The sequence below is a fragment of the Carassius gibelio genome, chromosome B2 (genome assembly GCF_023724105.1).
Source record: "Carassius gibelio isolate Cgi1373 ecotype wild population from Czech Republic chromosome B2, carGib1.2-hapl.c, whole genome shotgun sequence".
NCBI classification, from domain to species: Eukaryota; Metazoa; Chordata; class Actinopteri; order Cypriniformes; family Cyprinidae; genus Carassius; species Carassius gibelio.
This window is the reverse complement of record NC_068397.1, coordinates 2,247,024-2,267,385: the sequence shown is the minus strand read 5'-3', so window position 1 is coordinate 2,267,385 and position 20,362 is coordinate 2,247,024. Positions and strand designations below refer to the sequence as shown.

Below are 20,362 nucleotides of genomic sequence, written 5' to 3'. Positions count from 1 at the left end.
GAAAGACATAACAACAATAGCATTTGTGAGAGCTTCTTGCATGGGGAGGTGAGAAGAAATATTAATATTAAATCACTTTAGTTTAGGGACCAGTTCTCAGAATTAACATGCAAAAACTATTAACAACTAACAACATTGGCTGTTTATTAAGCACATTTTTATGCCTTATTCTGCATATTTAAGTTTGGGGAACAATTCTCACTATTATTTTATGATTTTTCCCTCAATAAACTCTTAATTTAGTATATGGATCTAGAATATGGTCATGAAGAATGATGCATTAATATCCCTGAAGGGGTCAAAATGATCGATTTTTCTTTTTTGTCAAAATCATTAGGATATTAAGTAAAGATCATGTCCCATGAAGATATTTTGTAAATGTCCTACTATAAATATATTAAAACAATTTTTTTTTTTTGATGAGTAATATGCATTGCACTTCATTTGAACAACTTTAAAGGAGATTTTATACGTCTTTATTATTATTTATTTTTTCAGACTCCAGATTTTCAAATAGTTGAATGTGTTTATAAGTACTAATACACAGACTTGCTAATAGTTAATGGTGAGAATTGGTCAAAACAATACTGATAAAAATGGCTTGGGTATTTTCTCTCCGTCTTGGAAGCGTGTGTTTTTGGTATTTCTCCGGTGTTGAGTACAGTACACACGTCTGACTCAGATCCTGGTGCATCTGAGGATTGACGCGTCAGCGCGCGTCTGGGGCGTTTCTCTCCGTCTTTAAAAGCGCACCCGAGCGCGAGGCACGCTATTTCACGGAATGTCAGCATCAGTCGCGTGCAGCAGCGGGACGCTGAGGGCCCTCGCGCTCGGGGCCCTGCTGGGACTGGTTTATGGAGGACCCAGACCCGAGAACAGAAGAGAGCACGCCGAGTGGACGCAGAGAGTTCAGTATCCCGCGGTGGACGACGCTCAGCGCGTCATGTTTCCATCGGTGGACGACCCACAGGTGCAGAGACAGATCTGATCTATCTGTGTGAATGAAAACAGCTTATTAGCCTAAATCAAATGCGTTTTGTCTATAATTTCATTCAGCTTTCATAACTGCTATAAACCGATTTGTTTCATTTCTATACTGTATACAGAGGTATGAAGTATAAGGACACTGGAAAAATAGTGTAGTACCAGTTTTCACTCAGAAATTGCTAGTAAATCTCATAAACAATTACAAAGAAATGGCAAGTAAAACAGTGTTACCTCAAATATATATATATATATATATATATATATATATATATATATATTTTTTTTTTTTTTTACAAATTCGAAAAATAACCTTTCCCATATTTTAGACGTTGTAAAATAATGTGTTTTGTTTTGTTTTGAGACGTCAATATAGACACCCGTCCTTATTTAAAAAAAAACAAAAAAAAAAAAAAAAAAACGAAGAAAACAAAAAACAAACAAAAAAAAAACAATATTTAAAATAGGCTAGAGGTATTTTATTTAAAACACTTGAGGATCAAAGTCGTGACTTAAACTATATGCTTTGTTTTTCAGTCAGATATGCTCATATGACATTTATTTTTGCTATTGAGATTATTACCCAATATCTGATAGTCTGGCATTGGGAACTGTGATTTAATTTAATGAGTAAATTATTTTTTTTCCACTTTTGTAAGTTAATCTTTGCCTGGGTGCTTTTACTTTTGAACAGAGTTCTTTCATCTAACTATAATTGTTATGTACATTGCCACATCTCACAATATGTTATACATATAACTTATTATATAACTTAAAATATTTCAGAGGCAACTCAAATTACACTGTATTGGACATGTCCAAATACTTCATCTTCATCATGTCATGATTTGTGGTGGTGGTTTGATTTGTTAACTCAGTATCTCTCTCCTCAGAGATGTGCTGCTGGTTTCTATCTGGACAGAAGCGGTGCGTTTGCTCGTTGTGTTCGCTGCTCCTGTAACGGTTTCTCTGATGAGTGTGAGGAGAACACCGGCCGGTGTCTGGTAAGAATGTGCTCGGTCTTCAGTGTTGCTCCATGGATTAGTCTCCTGTGTTTGTGTGTAGTTCAGTAACACGAGTGCTCTGTGTAACAGAAGTGCAGTGATAATACAGCAGGAGATCACTGTGAGCGCTGCAGAGACGGATATTACTCACACGCTGCTCAGAGGAGATGCAGCGCCTGCCCATGTCCCTTCAGCAACCTCGCCAACAAGTAAGAGTCCCATCTGTGATGGACACAGCCCTGACAGAAACATTGCCGCCAAAAACACTGACGTTTCAATATCATGTTGTAACAGACTAGTGGACAGAAAACATCCAAAATACACTTTTTTTTGTGCTTATTTTATTGCACTTTGTCTATATGCATCTGTAGATTTCAGTTACAGCCACAAAAAATATTCATCATCACAAATATTGAGCAGTAAATCATCATATTATTCTGATTTCTGAAGATCATGTGACACTGAAGACTGGAGGAATGATGCTGAAAATACAGTGGAGCATCACAGAAATAAATTAAATTTGATCAGAGATTCACACAGAAAACAGACAATTTAAAATGTAAACACATTCATTTATTTTCACTGCATTTTTGATCAAATAAATGCAGCTTTTGTGAGCAGAAGTGACTTTCCGAAGGGTTTTACTGAGGGGGTTGTTCATATAGCATTCACCTTTAAAAAATGTGTGTTTGTGTGTATGTGTGTGTGAGAGAGATTTATGGAGTGATACAAGGAGAAATCCGAAAATCCCCTTTGTAAAAAAAAAAAAAAAAAAAAAAAAAACTTTAATAATTCATATTGTTTTGTTTTAATGGGTTAATGCTTTATTTGCATATTCAGACATAACATTTCAGAAAACATGTTTGCAATTCTTAGTGTAATCGATCAGCTGAGGAAGTACGGTGATATATTGTGCCCACTGTTTATTTAAAGATGTATGTTGTGAAGTAATGGTGGCGTCTCTTTCCTCAGTTTTGCTCTGGGCTGCACTCAAAGCGATGGCAGACTTCTGTGTCTGTGTAAAGACGGTTACACCGGCGAAAGATGTGAGCGGTGAGTCTGCAGTATGTACAGATCACATCAGAGCTGAAAAGACAAGCTCAAACCAGCATGCATTTCTGTGCTTGTCCAGGCTGGTTCATGCTGATCAGGTATTGGTCAATCTGCGTGGTTTTCTACTCAAGCTGGATGTGACCAAGCCAAAATGATCCACAAAATATGTTCTTTTGCTCAAAAAATGAAGTGCATGATATCAGATCATTGAAGCTTGCGATCGATCAGCTCCTAGAGGAAATACACAACCTGTGCGGATCTGTGCGCTGCAGAGATGAATCTGTCTGTGCTCATGTCTCCTCAGATGTGCTCCGGGATATTACGGCGATCCTCTGGTCTCCGGTGGACGCTGTCGTCTGTGCAGCTGTCCTGGAAACCTGTGTGACTCTAACACTGGAGGTGTGTGTGTGTGTGTGTGTGTATTATATGCATTTAGCTCTTCATGGGTGATTATCACATTTCGACTCAAAATGCTAGCAAAAACGTAGCACAATAACATTCAATTCTAACTCCCAACACAAACTATTTCTCAATACCACTGCAAAAATATTAAAAAACATCATAATGCATATGGATGTTTTACTTTTAAGTTCTTACTTTTTAAGTTTTCATAATTCCTAACAGTTATTGTTATTTTGTTATTACAATAATAGTTACTTTTAATTAGCATTTAAACCAAATGACAATACAAAAAAATAAAAATTCTGCTATGTCCTAATGCAGATACATTAGAAAAATAGACATAAATAAATATTTTGATTCTTTAAGTAGCATTTTATTTCTTATATTAAATAGCAAATAAGACCTGAACATCTTCTATGTGAAATTCACCCATAAACTATTTCTCTCTCTTTCTCTATCTCTCTTTTTTTGCTAATGTAAAGCTGTGTTCATCTGCGGTAGATTTGTAATGTATTAATGAGTAGATTTTTATGGATATTGAAATTATAATAGGGTTGAACTAATCAGTTTCATAATAATCAGAGAATATTTCCATTCTCGATGTAGTGTGCAGGAACTCTCTGGAGCTCCAGGACACAAACACAGAGGAGCGTTGTGAAGGTAGAGGATGTTACTAGCATCTCACAAACCACTGGCTCTGATTGTCTTCATTATTTTATTATCTTATTATTTTGTAACGGTGTGTGTGTGTGTGTGTGTGTGTGATTTTTTTCAGAGTGTGATAACTGTGCACAGAAACTGCTGAACGATCTGGAAAAGTTTGATGCTGAGCTCAGAAGAATTAAAGATCAGCTGGATGTCGACTCTCTCAGACCTTCATCTAAAGAGCATCTGAGGAAGCTTGAAGAAGCCATTACTGCCACAAGGGTATCCCCCCATCTCCTTTCCTTCTGTCTTATTCCTGTAGTCACATGACATTGTTATATCAAGTCAACAGTTATTACTGCACATAAAACAAGTGTGATCATGCACATTTTAAGGGTCTGACACACACACACACACACACACACACACACACACACACACACACACACACACACACACACACACACACTCTCTTCTTCTTGCTGTTGCATGAAATAAGAATGTAGTTTGAAATATCATAGCGTTTATCATTTAAATATATCATGTTTTCCTGATGGACCCAGAATCTCCTCTGAGTCTGATGGCCAAGTGTCTGTTTTGTCATCCAATGTTTGGAAGAACACACATGAACACATCTCCTTCTGCTCTTTATATCCGTGATGGCTTTCTTTCAGGATCTGGTGAACACGTTCAGCTTCACCGTCGACAGCCAGGTGCCTAAAATTAACCAGCTGGAGCAAGATGTTATCAGTGTGACCAACGATATGGACAAGCTGAAAGAACAGGTACTAGAAGATGTGTTTTCTGATGCACAATATGCAGGTTTCATATAGAATACTGTTTATGAGCCAGAGAGAAAAGATCTATATTCTTACAAGTAATTTCACAATATACAAAAAAGGGCCGCAAACTGTATTTGTTTAAATGTGTAAACATAGATTTACATAGATTTTTACTTTTCCCTTGGGGGAATATGTTCATTTTTTTAAAGCATTTTTTATTTATTTTTTGCAGTTTAAATTATTATTAATTATATAGAATATTATTATATTATTATTCTTTATTTTTCTTTTTTTGTATATGTTGAAATTAAATATATTAAATAAAAATATAGTTCAAAGTTTACAACATATTTAACATATATTTAAAATACATTTTGGACAAATATACATATATATTCACTTTTTTGTATGGGATATTTGCTGCTGTGGATCAAATAACTCAAATAACTCATGCACTGTTTTATGTCCAGGTCAGAAAGCAATCTGAGGATGCACAGAAGGCTCTTTCTAACGCTGAAAACAGCCACCAAAGAGCAAAAGATCTGGACACCGAGACACAGAACCTCCTCAGAAAAATACAGGGTAAGAAGGAACACAAACAGATTTTCTTTAATAATATTAATTTCCTGTAATTCTGTGTGGTATATGAAAGCAGATGTTTTGTAGATGTTTTTTGAACTGAATCTTTTGATGCCTATTGATGAGCCATTGTAGTATAACAAATTAAACACTTGTTTTTATTTTATTTTTTATTTATTTTTTTATTTGTTGTTTTGTTTAAAAAAATATGTAGCAATCATGAGTTATAAAATCAAAGGAATTGAATTAACTTATATTTGTTCCAGTGGGGTTAACTAATTTTTTTTTAGTACATTAAAATACATAAATGTAGTAATAACATGGTAATCATTCAAACATTCAAAACCCATAACATTCACTCATTAATAAGCAACTTCTCATTGATATTCTCATGAATTCATGAATTTGAAAAATGTGAAAATATTTAAAATATTTGAATGTTACTATGTTATTACCATGTTATTACTGCATTTACTATTTTTTTAAAACAATTATTATTTGTTTTTATAGTATTACGTCATTAATGTTTTATAAAATATAGTTTTTTTCGGGTCCAAATGGACCCATAGTGCAAAAATAGTGTACCAGTTGTTAACACATTATGCTGGTTAAACACCCACACTACATTTATAATAGGCAAATATCGTCTTTTTAGATTAAAAAAATAAATAATAATAATACATATTAGAATTTATATAAATAAAAAAGAAAGTGTTTATTAATGCTAAAGAAATCAGTATTGTATTTATGATATGTGTATTGTGCATTGTATTCGATTGTAAATCAAATTTTTGAATCATTAGGATATGAAGTAAAGATCATGTTCCATGAAGATATTTAGTAAATATATCAAAACTTAATGTTTGATTAGTAATATGCATTGCTCAGAACTTCACTTGGACAGATTTAAAGATGATTTTCTCAATATTTAGATTGTTTTGCTCCCTCAGATTCCAGATTTTCTAATAGTTGTATCTCAGACACATAATGTCCTCCAAACAAACCACACATCAATGCAGAGATGATTTATTCAGCGTTCAGATGATGTATAAATCTCAGTTTGGAAACATGGACCCTTATGACTGGTTGTGTGCTCCAGGGTCACGTGTGTGTACATGATTGGTTCCTCAGAGCTCCTGAAGCAGCTGATGGACTCCGAGAGCAGTGGATCCACTCTGCCTCACGCTGATTTAGCCAAACTCCTGGAGCAGGCTCAGAGCATGGTGAAGGAGATGCAGAAGAGAAGCTTCACGCCGCAGAAGGACGCAGCTAAGACAGAGCAAGCTGAAGCTAACAAATGTACATTTACTGTGGATTCATCCTGCGCACGTCTCAGCTGCTGATCTGTATTGACAGTGACTGCCAGCTGTCGTATTAATGTTTGGCTCTCATTGCAGTTCTGGAGGATGTTAGAAACATCACAAAGCGGTGCGATGAGAACGAGGCGGCGTCGAAGCGTGTGGACAGTCTGCTGAGCAGCTACGAGGACAAACTCAAAGCGCTGGAGGATTTGCTCAAACAGGCGGGGGATACGCTGAAGAACGCCAGCGGTCAGAACGACATCAACGCAGAAGGCCTCCGAGACATTCTGGTGAGAATCAAGAACCTCACAATCCTGGAAACTCAAAAACACACGCTGTCAACAGAGAATACATTCGGGTTTGATCTTTCAGAAGCGAGTGAAGGATCTGGAGCGTGAGAGAGACCGCGTACAGGATCAGATCGCTCTTGCAGTCAAACATCTGAAGGACACTGAAGACGCTCTGAATATGTTCAATGACAGCAGAACGGTGAGCATTCAGAAACACTTAGACGGTACATTTTGATATGGTATTTTTGGTATGATCAGCTCCAGTTTTAGTGATTTCGCTGGTGACAAAGCCTCTCATGATCCCACAGGAATACGAGAAGCTCGCGGCGCAGCTCAACAGATCAAAGACTGAACTCGAGGACAGAGTCCAAATCCTCTCACAAGCAGCAGCCAAAGAGAAGATCGTGAAACAGGCAGAAGAACATGCAGAAAACATGCACAGACTGGCCAAAGAGCTGCAAGAGTAAGACACTTGTGTCGCTTTCACTTCGATTGTCATCTCAATATAATTCCAGTTGCATTGGTTCATACATATTTCTTCCCCCAGAGGGCTGAGAATCTGCTGATATATTGCTGATATATATCATGTAAGTGCTGTTTTTGTCCCGGACAGGGCTGTACAGAATGTGAGTGGGCGCTCTGGTGTGCAGACCGCTCTCTCTGGGATAGAGGCGTACAAAAACATCACCGACGCCGTCAACGCTGCAGAGGAGATGGCGAAGAGGGCCAAAGAGGCGGCTGACAAAGCACTCAATGTAGGAGACATTCATGTCAAAGTTAGGATGTTAAGTGTCTGTGTGCTTAAAATGACTGGATATCATTGCATTTGATGCCAAAAAAATATAGCACAAGCATGCTTTTCAAGCCAAGCATCCACAAAAATAAGCTTCAAATAATAAAACAAAGATTAGTGTTATAGAGTGTTAAACTATCAAGATTTAAGACAATTTACTTTGAAAACTTTATTTGGTCTATGCTTAAAAAGTTGTTAGCAGATATGAAATGGATCAGAACTACAATAAAATACACTAAAAATATAAATTATTAAATAATAAATTAACTAAAACAGTTCAATCATGTAATTGAAAAAATAATAATTTATATTTAATTAATAAAATAAAATAATGTGGTCATCATCTGAGGAACTGTTTTCAAAAGTTTTCAAGGACTTTTTTGGGCCAATGCACAATGCCAAAAATATGTGTTTGGATTTTTATTATAATAATTTTATTCCAGGACGTCATTGAAGGGGACTTATTCAACAGAGCAATAGATCTGAAAAACGATAGCAATAACCTCCTTGAAGATGCCAAAACTGCTACTAAAGATCTTGAAGGTATGTGTGAATTCAGTTAAAAACCTAACTCTGTGAAGATCAAGCTATATGTTGAATCTGCTTTTACATAATCAATCATGTGTCATTTAAACACTGTATTCTGTCTTCATCAGGAGCAACGAAAGACCTCAAAAATCAGAAGAAACGCTTGCAAGCTGCAGAAAAGAAGAAGGAGGCACTGGGAAAGGATCTGCTCGCGGTTCAGGAGGGTTTGAAGGGGATTCAGAGAGGTGAGAGAACAGACCACAAAACAAGCTTATTCCTCACACAGACCCGTTCATAGAGAGCTTTGCTTTCTGAAATGACAAGTGCTGGCACGTTTGATTTACAAGCCCTTGCTTAGTCTTAAAGAGACAGTTCACCCAAACATGAAAACTCTCATCAGTTACTCATTCTCAAGTTGTTCCAAACCTGCTTGAGTTTCTTTCTCTTGTTGAACAATATATGTTTTCATTCTGTCCCATCACAGATGATATTGGTAAGATTATCGACGCGGCTAAGAAAACGGCAGCGGCGGCCATTCGCTCCACGAATGACACAATGGACCAGCTAAACAACATCAGAGCAGAAGTTACCAATATCTCCATTACTCCTACTCTCCCTAACATGGACAGGGCTCTCAATAATGTCGAAATGACCAGTAAGCGCTGCACCCGTAGTTTTTAATCCGTTTCTTTATCATCTACTGTACATCTTTAACCCATGCACTATTTTCTCGTCTGACAGTCAGAAACCTGAGCGGCTCCATCCCGTCCCTGCTGGATAAAATAGATGAGATAAATTCTGAGTTAAGCACCGGGAACAACGTGACTGATAATATTAAAAAGATAAAGGAGCTGATCGAGCAAGCGCGAGAAGCTGCTAACAGAGTAAGGCTATTCATTTTATAGATTCAATCAACAGTAGGTTGAAAATAAAGCATAACTGCTGAAGTGTAAAGCGACATCGCATTAGAATTGAGAAAAATCAACTAGAGTAGAAATTACTGTGACAGGACACGTGGATTGAAAAAATGGTCAGGTTCTCCTCTTAATGTTTCAATTTGGTGCAGGTTGTTGTGCCGATGAAATTCACGGGGAAAGGGTACGTAGAGCTGCGTCCTCCACAGGATTTGGACGACCTGCGGGCGTACACCGCTCTCAGCCTGTCGCTCCAGAGACCCGAGAAACCCCCCAATCGGCTCGATGGGGGCAGCCGCCGGCGGCGGCAGACAGCTGATGACAATCTGTTTGTGATGTACCTCGGAAACAAGGACGTGAGTGTGCTTTTACTGTGCATCAACTACAGTTCATTCGGATCTTTCCAGGCTACATCAGGGTTTTATTTAGCTTGAGCATCATGCATGCATTCGTTAAATGTTCTCGCAGGCATTCGGAGACTACATCGGCATGGCTCTTCGCAGTAACATCCTGCACGTCATCTATAAGCTCAGTGGAAAGGAGTATGATATCGAGGCGTCCAGCATCACCGAGTCCTCATCTGAAGTGTCTTTCTTCGACAAAATTGACCTTTACAGGTATAGTAGCATGCATCGATCACAAAAACCACTGCTGTTTTAAGATTGTTTATTTTAGGTTTGGTTTGAATTCCGGTCGTTCTCCATTACTTCCTGAAAACTGTGTGCTATCGCTGTCACTAAAAGGATTTATTTTAATATATTTTTTTTTTTCAGTATTGCATAGTAAGTGTGATTATTTAGATGCAGTAAAGGTGGAGTTGCTGCTGTATTATTGCATCCACTTTGCCACACATGTACTACAAATCATTTGAAAAACAAAAAACAAATGCAATGTATTTTATGTTCTGAATGTACAGTAAATGTATCTGTTAGTATCTCCGAAAGCATCTGCAAGGTTTATGATCTTGGTAATATGCTGAATGCATCATCTGTGCATTAATTTATATGCAAACAGCTGCGTGTGTGCATAATGTTTTGTCACAAGTAGCTGCTGTTAAACATGTTAAAGTTTGCTCCTATTTAAAGGAATAAAGCATGTTTTACCCGTTTTGGGGCTTTTGTTTGCTGGATCCACTGGTGCATCTAAATTAGTATAGTTGCATTATATTATATAATTAGTACTTGAACTATATCTTATATACCATACCTATTTTTATTTTTTTCCATATGTCATCTAGAATTTATCAAGATGCACAAGTCAATCAAACAAATCAATTCACGTCAATTAATCCGAAGCCTTCACAGCTGAAGGAATACTTGGGTGAACTGACACAAAACCTGCTGGACCTCAGCCCAGATCAAGTGGTCTTCTATGTCGGAGGATATCCAGATGACTTCACTGTAAATATGCATGCTTTTATTATTCTGTAGGATTCTGTTTGGGAAAGTTACTTTTCAAAGTAATGCATACGATATTGTGTTTCTTCTGTTTGAGCTGAGTTTGCTTATTTTTTTTAATAACAACTTGTTGTAAATTCAAAAGTAATACAATACTTTACTAGTTGCTTGAAAAAGAAATCTGATTACGCGACTCGTGTTAATTGTCCAAAGCGTTACACCCAAAACTGGTGATGAGCTCTTTAATTCTTGGTGCATTTTTAAATACATATTCGTTTTTTTAAAAAGAGCATTTCTGTCTTTTGTAGCCACCAGACTCTCTCAACTACGGCAAATACAACGGCTGCATTGAGTTTTCCACCTTCAATGACAAATTCATCAGTCTGTACAACTTTAAGAACGCGGTTGATATTAACTTAGAAACCCCTTGCAAGAGGTAAGCTCTTAACACGTGACTGCAGATATGCTGATGTACTTATGAGTAATAATATACTCACATTCACTGTTGGTTTGTGTGTAGATGTTTCTTTGAACATCACATTCAGTAAAATCTGTTTCTTTTGGCTCAGACAAATCCCACTGTTGATCTCAGACTCAGAATACTATGAAGGCACCGGTTACGCCAAAGTCGAGCTTGGAAAATTCCCCAGTTATCTGTCGATCTTACAGCAAGTGGAAACGAGAGCTAAGGATGCTCTTCTGCTGTATTTAGGAGACGAGGAGGATGTAAGAGTCTGAACCTTTCCTGATGTGTCTTTCATACAAATTTCCCATAAAAGTAATTGTTATTTTAGTTCGTTATTTTCTTTTAGATTTTCATTCTTGTTTTCTTCATGCCCTACATCAGGACTTTTTCTACAGCATCTCTCTTGAGAACGGCTACGTCGTTATGCGTGGCCAAGACAAAACTAATATTTTGGAGCCCGTCATGAGTCAAGATAAAGCAAGCCTTCCTCCGGTAAGGAAGAGCCAAGTTGACTTTTTCTTTAAGATGTTGTCCAAAGTCACAGCGGTGACAAATAAATCGCACTCTGTCTTTTGCATTTCAGGGAACAGATGTGAAAGTTTTCATTTCTGCAGGAAGAGAGTTTACAGTCCGAGTAGGGAAGGTGGAGGTCAAAAGGACGGACGTCATTCCACAAATGTTCAAGCACTTCTACATCGGCGGGATTCCCGACTCTTTGCGTGAGAGGTCCGTGTCTTAATGTCTTCCCTTTGCAGTGATCATGAACTGCACATTTTTAGCATTCTCTAAAGTCTGCTTATAATGTTAGCAAGAATTATAAACCATAAAACATCATCATTTAGAAGTAATAGACAGAGCTGGGTAGATTACTCACAAATTTCAATTTCAATTTTGTAATTTCAATGATAGCGGTAAACGGTAAACGGTAAACAGTTTCGCATATTACAATAATATAATGTGATGTACTCTGCAATCAGCTTGGGTCATTTGGATTAAAAATGAACCCTGATCAAACAATCAGGAACAGAGTCAATAACACAGCTACTCACAATGCGACACTGAATCAGATATAGTCCGATTTAGCGCTGCATCATCTATCGTATCGTTTCTATCGTCTGGAGCTCTTTTCTAAAGTTTCCTGATGTCGTGTTACTCTAGATACAACATCAGTACCCCGGCTCTGAAAGGCTGTGTGAAGATCGGCACAGCGGCCACCCTCACCCCAAACGTCCTGGAGAAAGTGGGAGTCGGAAAAGGCTGCACTAAAGAGCTGCAGGTAATCAATCATCCAGATTTACATTTAATGACACGCTTAGTCCTTAGCCATCTTCAAGAACTGGCTAAAAACACATCTCTTCCATCTTTATTTGACTCTTAAACCCTAGCTTCTCTATTCATTTTTGAGTTAATTATATGTAAACATGTTATGCAGTCAGATTTTGATTGCTTCTATTGTGCTTTGGATAAAAGCGTCTGCTAAATGACTAAATGTGCATGTAATATGCCAGCTTGGTTTCTTCAAAATTCACAACAAGAGAAAGGCACCTAACCATCATGCTATTTTCCAGATGTTGAGGAAAGCGGAGTTCGGCCTCGGCGGTGCACTGGAGAAACTCTATGAAGACTTCAGCTTAGACAGCGTCAGTCTTTCTCTGGGCTTCAGGAGCACAGAACCAGACGGCATCCTGCTGCAGAACAGCAAAAACGTGTGTATCTCTTCCACAGTCACACACACTACATGGTCAAAAGCATGTAGAAGTCTAAATGCCTTTGCACACTGAGTCCGAAAGTTGCCTCCAAAACTTTTGTCCGATTTTTTTTTTAATCAGACAAAGTTAGATTTTCTGCGTTTTCGCATCCATAGCAAGCATTTTGATCGGAAAGATGACGAATACGAAAAACGGATGCGAATATTTGAGACTCAGTGTGCAAGGACCTTAACTCTCATTGTGAAGAGCTCTGGTGGTTTGTGAGGAAATTAAAATGTTCAGAAGAGCAAACCAACAAACAAGTACATACACAAAAATACATTAAATATACATTTGCTAAAATAAAAAAAATAAAAAATGGAAATATGGAATAGAAAATGTATTTCTGAAAATATATTTAAAAAATAGAAATCTTTTTTAAAGCATTAAAAAAATATATATATATTCTCTCCATATATTTCAGTCCAAGAAAATGCATTCAAATTTGTCACAGCTGAAGAAATACCTGTCGTCTATAGGAAATGTGAACATGTGAATAACATTCAGTAAGAAATATACAATATACTGTATATTTCATTGAGATTTCTATTTAATATACAGTTTTAAGTTACATAATCCAATACATTCCACTGGTGGCTTTATTGTTGTATATATCTCTGTGTATTTGGCAGAGTAAAGACATGGAGATCTCCATGGAGAGCGGATATGTGCTCCTCAGATTCCAGAAGAGCGTCTGGAAATCTACTAAGCAGTACCAGGATGGGAAATGGCATTATCTCACTGTTTTCAATCAGGGCCAAAAGTAAGATTCATTTGCCTGATTGCAGTTATTAATATGATTATAAAAAATATAATTAGCATCTTATAACATTTACTCAAATTATTCTTTACTGCCTTTTGTTGAAAAATAGCAATGAAAACAAGTCGCAGCCAATAGGGACTCATTCGTTTAAATGAATGAACTGAGGGACTTCAAAAACACATGTAATTAAGCATTTTTCATTAAAATTTTTTCATACTGATGTTCTCTTTTTGGTTTTAGCATTGAATTGCGCATCAATGAAGATGATCTTGGCAAGATGGTGACAGGGTCTTCATCTGGACCGTATTCTTCCAGCGTGATCCTGGGCAAAGACACCTTCAAGGGCTGCATCTCCAACCTGTATCTGAGGAGGTCATTATTCACGTTTATGCCTCCGCTTGCTTAAACTCCTCATAAACCTATGTGTACATGGTCTCTTGGTTTACACCAGTGTGTCAGCTCATGTGTGTGTTTGTGTGTTTGCAGACCTGATTCTCTTTACAGAGTGGAAGATCTGGGCGCTTACTCTTCCACAGGAGACGTGTTGTTGAACACATGCAGTGCCACACGCAGTATCTAGCAGTGCAGCTATTAGCAGGTGGGTTTATCATCACCAGTAAACAACACAGTGTTTGGATTTGACAGCGAACTTAGTGTCTGTTTTGTGTTCTTTGCTTCCAGAGGCGAGGAGTATCTGATGCAGACGTTCCACATAGAGATCTTTGGAAGAAATGCTGTTATATTACAGCGTAACCAACTCACTTTAACCAGCTGCTGCATTTCATTGTTTGATTTGCATAATTAAAGATATTTTCATGGCATATCTATGGTAGTTTTCATTCCATGCTTCCAATAGAGATATAAAAATTGCATTTAACAAATAACAGTTTTGCAGTACTTTAAAGGGTTGCTGTGTTTTTAAGCTCATCTAAATTGGCTTCAGAATGTTTGCCTGCACTTCTACACATCAGGTTTATTTCGTAACTGTTAACATTCGATAGAGACATAAAAGTGTAAACAAGAAAACTCGACAAAGACAATGCTTTTTTTGGACAATTGTTTGTGTATTTGTCTATTTAAGTTTAAGCAGATGTGAAATAAAACTGAATTCAGGGTTAAAGTTACCTCTGTTGTGTGCTCTTGCAATTGAATGGTGAAAAATTGCTTGAATGTAACAATCGACAAGACTTAATAAACTTGTATAAATGATAATATATATACATATATATATATATATATATATATATATATATATATATGTATATATAGGTGATTTTTATTATTTTTACCTTTTAGTCTGAATATTTCTTTAAGAAAATATAAGCAAATAAGCATTTTTTTTTTCATTATTTCACCAAAAAAAAAAAAAAAAAAAAATTTTTTTATCAAAATCTCTTATGAAAAATGAACAGATGGCTTGGGTTTTGAGTCACTGAGTGTCTGTGATGCCATCTGGTGGGAAACAATGGCATAAAATTGCATTTTATAGTAACAGCCTCTAGAGGGGCCTATAGAATCCTATGGAGACTTTTAACTGAGCAAAATATGAGAAATTAGATAATCTTGAGCCTTCAGTTTGGTTGTTTATGGATTCAAAGAGGGTTAATTTGTGAGCTGACATTCGGGAGCAGAGGGCCACGCCCCAAACGATCACCTGATTTCCCAAAACGTCCATATATTGGGTCACCTCATACCGTACTGGTTGTCTCTTTCTCTTGAAGACAACTGATCTAGAGAAACCGATAAACTCACCTGGTCCAGATGACCATCTGCTTGATCTCAATCCCACTACTTCGGGGATACCTCTCAACATTCTGAGCATTCTAACACGAACTCATCTCAACACAATGCTCAGAGCAGTTTCCATGCTCTGTTCTCTCTGTCAGCAAGATCTACGAACAGAGATCATCATATCCATAGTAGACACGGAACAGAATCCTTGCGATCTGCTTTCCCAGCACGCAACTCCCGATAGCCTTCTCCAGCGCTCCCGTTGAGGCCTTCCAGAGCCGAGGTCAACACCAGAAACTAAACCACGGCTCACCTTCAACGTGCACTTAAATCTAAAGGTATCCAATTCAATCGTTCAGATAACAAGTGTCACGTGAACCAGTTATGCTCTGTGATTGGGCATACGTCAGAGCTTACGTATGCGTGACTGATTCAGGAAGATAGCACAAGAGAGAGATTCACGTGTATGCGGTTGCTTCATGCTGAAATAAAGCGAGTTAACCCCTTACTAGTAACCCCCCTTTTTTGGCATGGAGACCGAAATTACATACCCAAAATAAAAAGGTTTCTGCTCATGATTCTTTCTGACTAGATAAATAATCAACCTTTGTTCACAAAGCTGACACTTTAAAGTTTACTGTTCAGGAATCAGAATCACTCAGACTGTTATGATAATAGAGATATATAAGCTCAAACATAAAAACAAAAATAAAAATATTAAAAACATATGTTTTAAATGTATTTAAAAAAATGTTGATGTAGGAAATGAGTTTGAAAACACAGTGTAGCTAAGGCCACAAGTCTTCCAAGACTTCATAAAAAATTTCATAATCGAATCTGTAAAACTGTGAATTTTATGAAATATTTTCTAAGGCCATGTCATGTGTGTTTTTAGAGAAGGCTAATCAGATTGATTTATGGCCCTTGTCATCTCTGTAAGATCTCACATGTAAACTTTCCTGTGCTCTTTGTGTATGTTTCACTGTTGAAAACTGCCCGAATCATGATTGTATTGTTCTCACCAAACGGTTCTTTCACACCTCCGCCAAGTATGACACATTATCCGCATTATTCTTTTATCATTATTCTTTTGTTTTTATTCCACCTTTATTAGCCTTGATTGTGGTTTTTCAGGCTTTACAAAGCAACAAAGCAGCGATCTCACTTCAGTCTCTCTTTGCATTTAGCCCTTATTTATCAAAAGTCTTACTATAAAAATACAACAAAACATTTTCTTACGACCTTACGTGAATTATTGAGACAAAAATGCATTATGAAGAAGAAAAGCACCTGCTATTAGTAGCATTGGTGCTAACGTTAGCATCAAGCTACATCTGACAATTTATGAAATTATTAGTACACTTTTACTCAAAACTCACTTTAAACCCCGATCGAGTGTTTATAATAACTTCCTTTAGCGATCAGGGGTGGAATTTGGTCGTTTACTGTTGTAAAAATATGTTATTTGTAGCCTTTTTCATCGCTGCACAAGTTAGCATTTCCGATGTACATTTTCGATTTTTTTTATAAAAACGCCCCAGATCTCAAGAAATTCTCATACCAAGCTTTACTATCGTAATCGCGGCTTTATTATTCGGATATTTTGTGTGTACAGAGGTGTTTCAGTGTTGTTTTGGCCAGATAACTACCAGGAAGTGTGCAGGAAGCATGTGACACGATGGGGCGGTGTCCAGATATGAAACTCTAAGATTGATGTTTGAAAGACCCAATCAGAGTCTGAGTCACACACCGCACGAGTTGTGACTACTGCACGCACACAGAGATCGCTGGGAGAGGCTGTTTATCATCTGATCGCGTAAATCCGTGGAAAATGAATAGAAATGACGATTCTGTCTGAAGAAATATGAAGTAAACATCAGTAAATATATCCATATATCTCCGCAGATATGCATCTTTGGTCTGTAAATCCTTATTGACGCTGTTCAGTGAGTCTATGTGAACACAAATAAACCGCTCTTGACGTGACTTTATATGAGTGAGTTGTGAATTTCTATTCAAAATGTGGCATAATACGGATTTATTATTTTGCACTCCTGACATAAATCACTAAATATCTGTCACTGCAACAATGTTTTATCAAAATATTGGTCAAATATCGAAGCTTGAGTCTTTAAACTTTCCATTGATGCACAGTTTGTCCAGATGAAGTAAGACAGTGATGTTTAATGTGCTGTGAAAGTGAAACAATAATAAACTGGGGCCGTCAGCGATGTTTGCACGCAAAGGGGTTAAAGACGATCTACTGTCTACTCATATATCTATATATATTACATGAAGATAGATACACTTCACATGGTGTCAGAAGTGAACCGACACAACACGCTGACTGAAGGAAGTAGTTTGACAGGAGAAAACCGGACAGGATGGCAAAGTTTTCGGCGCCGGAGCAGCTTAACTTTGCTAAACCGAAGGATTGGCCCGATTGGAAACAACGCTTCTCCCTGTACCGAATAGCAACGAAGCTTAACAAAGAGCCATCCGATGTTCAGGTCAGCGCACTGATTTATTCTATGGGCCCGGAGGCAGAGCAAGTGTACAATTCATTCGTCTCGCCGGATGACGACGAGGGAGAGGAGGAGGATTTTGACCAAGTGCTGAAGCGGTTCGACGTGCACTTCGTGCCAAAAAGAAATGTGATTTTTGAGAGAGCACGTTTTCATTCGCGGACACAAGAGGCGGGTGAGTTCATTGAACAGTATATAAGGCACTGGTATGAACTCGCAGACCACTGTGATTATCATGAAAAGGATGAGGAAATAAGAGATAGACTTGTTATAGGGATTAAAGACAAAGATCTTTCATTGAAGCTGCAAATGACAAGTGACCTTACTCTGAAAAAAGCAGTTGACATGGCCAGGCGTTCTGAGTTAGTGTAGCAACAGAACAGCGAAGCTGGTGCATCAGGGCACGTTGATGAAGGGAAATCAAAAGTTTATAAAAATAAGTGGAAAAAAAACACAATATGAGGCAGCAGGAGGACGAGAAGAAAATCAAAAGAAAAACTGTGGTAGATGTGGGCGCAGACATGCAAGAGACAAATGTCCAGCTAAAGACAGAAAATGTAACAAATGCCACAAAATTGGTCACTTCGCAAACAAATGCAAAACCAGAATGATACAAGAAGTGACTGAAGAAGTTGACAGCTTATTCTTAGGATCAATAAATGAGACTATGACCAAGAATGAGGCTACAGTGGATGAAGTCATCACAGATACAGAGCCACCATGGCGCACAACACTAGTGTTATGCCACACTCCAGTCAGCTTCAAGATTGATTCTGGTGCTGACACGACAATAATAAATGAGGCTACATAGCGGCCTCCACTCCCCATTCGTTTGTGGTGAAAACGCCACAAGGAGACACCATCAGACGAAACTGGAGGCACCTGCAGATTGTCCACCAAGAAAGGAACGACTCTCCAACACAATCACCAAAAGTGTCCAACCCGCCGGGCAGCATAACATCAGCTACCTGTCCAACTCAAAATAATTCAGAGACTGGTAGCATAACATCGTCATAACAGAGTTTTGAGAACACGCTCTGGACGTGTTGTGAAACCTGCCGTCAAGTTAACTTACTAGTCAGAAGAAATGAGTTAACTAGAGATGTTCACAAATGAGTACAGACCACTTATGTTGAAGGACAAAAGGGAAGGTCTGAGAAGAATGTTTGTTTATATTTGCTTGTTCAGATGTATTTTGTTAATGTCTACTTAAACAGCAAGTTTAAAAATAATATTGATAAATAGAATAAGAGTTCTTATGTTTATTTAATACATTTTTGAAAAAAAGAGAATATGGAAAATATTGTGTTTTATACGGAAAAGTAATTTCAAGGTATGTTTCTGAGAAACAGTTGTTTTGTTTAATACTGTATGAATCCTTAGACTAAAAGGGGGGAGATGTCACGTGAACCAGTTATGCTCTGTGATTGGGCATACGTCAGAGCTTACGTATGCGTGACGGATTCAGGAAGATAACACAAGAGAGAGAATTATGTGTATGCGGTTGCTTCATGCTGAAATAAAGCGAGTTAAAGACGATCTACTGTCTCCTCATATATCTATATATATATATTACATGAAGATAGATACACTTCACAACAAGCAAGATTATTCAAACTTTATTCAGTATCAACAGACTCCAAGTTTTAAGCACATCTGGCAACTCCTAGCAAGACACTCTCTGCCTAGAGACACTACCTCACATGGGCCAGTGTGGACTCCTTCACCTCCAATTCCATTTCCAAAATAATCTATCCGTTCTCCCCTCCCTCACTCCATCAATACCCTCTCATCCTGCCATAATGCAACACTCCCCACTTACAAACATCCTTTCACCCCAACATCCATTCTTCCTCCCTTCCTGTCATCATTTCCCTGTCATCTAACCATCTAACAATTATTTTTTTTAATTCACAAAAGGTCCCTTCAACAAATCTTATTCTGTCATACTTATCAGCCATATATGTATAACTTTTCATCAACATATCTTCTCCCCATGACACTCAAATTCCAACCATTAACAGTATCATCACAGCCCCAGAATGCTCCATGCCATACACTACTGTCGATCATCCCAGCAAACTCATTCAGTTAGCAGGCCACGGAGCTTAGCTCGCCAAAGCCAACACCACTAATGCCTTCAAGTCTTGCCTATCCATCAAGAGTCTGGCGAGTCTTCTGGGAAGGTGCCATTACTTGACTGTAAGCCATATTCTATTGCAGAAGCAGCTCTAGGATTTTAAGACTCTCTTTCTGAAGCTACGATAGATTTTTACCAAAAACCACAGACTCCTTTACGTCCTTCATCTCGTCAATGACTTCCAGTCGTTGCACCTTCATCTGCACCACCATATTAGGATTTTCACACTAATCTGGGTTTTCACTGAACTGTGCTTTCCATTATTACAGTAGAAACCTCAGAGCCTCACACTTCCTCTGAGCTAGATAGATGTACAA

At 37.7% G+C, this 20,362-nt stretch overlaps 1 protein-coding gene across 2 annotated transcripts; it reads left to right on the top strand.

The window, feature by feature from the left end:
- Positions 1 to 765: 765 nt before the first annotated feature.
- si:ch211-241e1.3 (laminin subunit alpha-3) lies at positions 766 to 14,773 on the top strand. Of its 2 annotated transcripts, none has more exons than XM_052548090.1 (31): positions 766 to 970; positions 1,878 to 1,988; positions 2,079 to 2,197; positions 2,961 to 3,041; positions 3,346 to 3,440; positions 4,050 to 4,103; positions 4,219 to 4,370; positions 4,763 to 4,873; positions 5,341 to 5,452; positions 6,581 to 6,748; positions 6,847 to 7,040; positions 7,126 to 7,239; positions 7,349 to 7,503; positions 7,654 to 7,795; positions 8,277 to 8,376; positions 8,490 to 8,606; positions 8,846 to 9,016; positions 9,103 to 9,245; positions 9,428 to 9,631; positions 9,744 to 9,892; positions 10,513 to 10,675; positions 10,981 to 11,108; positions 11,242 to 11,398; positions 11,520 to 11,630; positions 11,722 to 11,864; positions 12,297 to 12,414; positions 12,707 to 12,844; positions 13,519 to 13,649; positions 13,890 to 14,021; positions 14,136 to 14,247; positions 14,331 to 14,773. In XM_052548090.1, exons 1-30 carry the CDS (start codon positions 782 to 784, stop codon positions 14,227 to 14,229), a joined length of 3,996 nt encoding a protein of 1,331 aa, XP_052404050.1. In that variant the 5' UTR covers positions 766 to 781; the 3' UTR covers positions 14,230 to 14,247; positions 14,331 to 14,773. The 2 variants fall into 2 exon arrangements, with proteins under 2 accessions (XP_052404050.1, XP_052404049.1); XM_052548089.1 differs by having other exon boundaries at positions 7,123 to 7,239.
- The last annotated feature ends 5,589 nt before the right edge of the window (positions 14,774 to 20,362 follow it).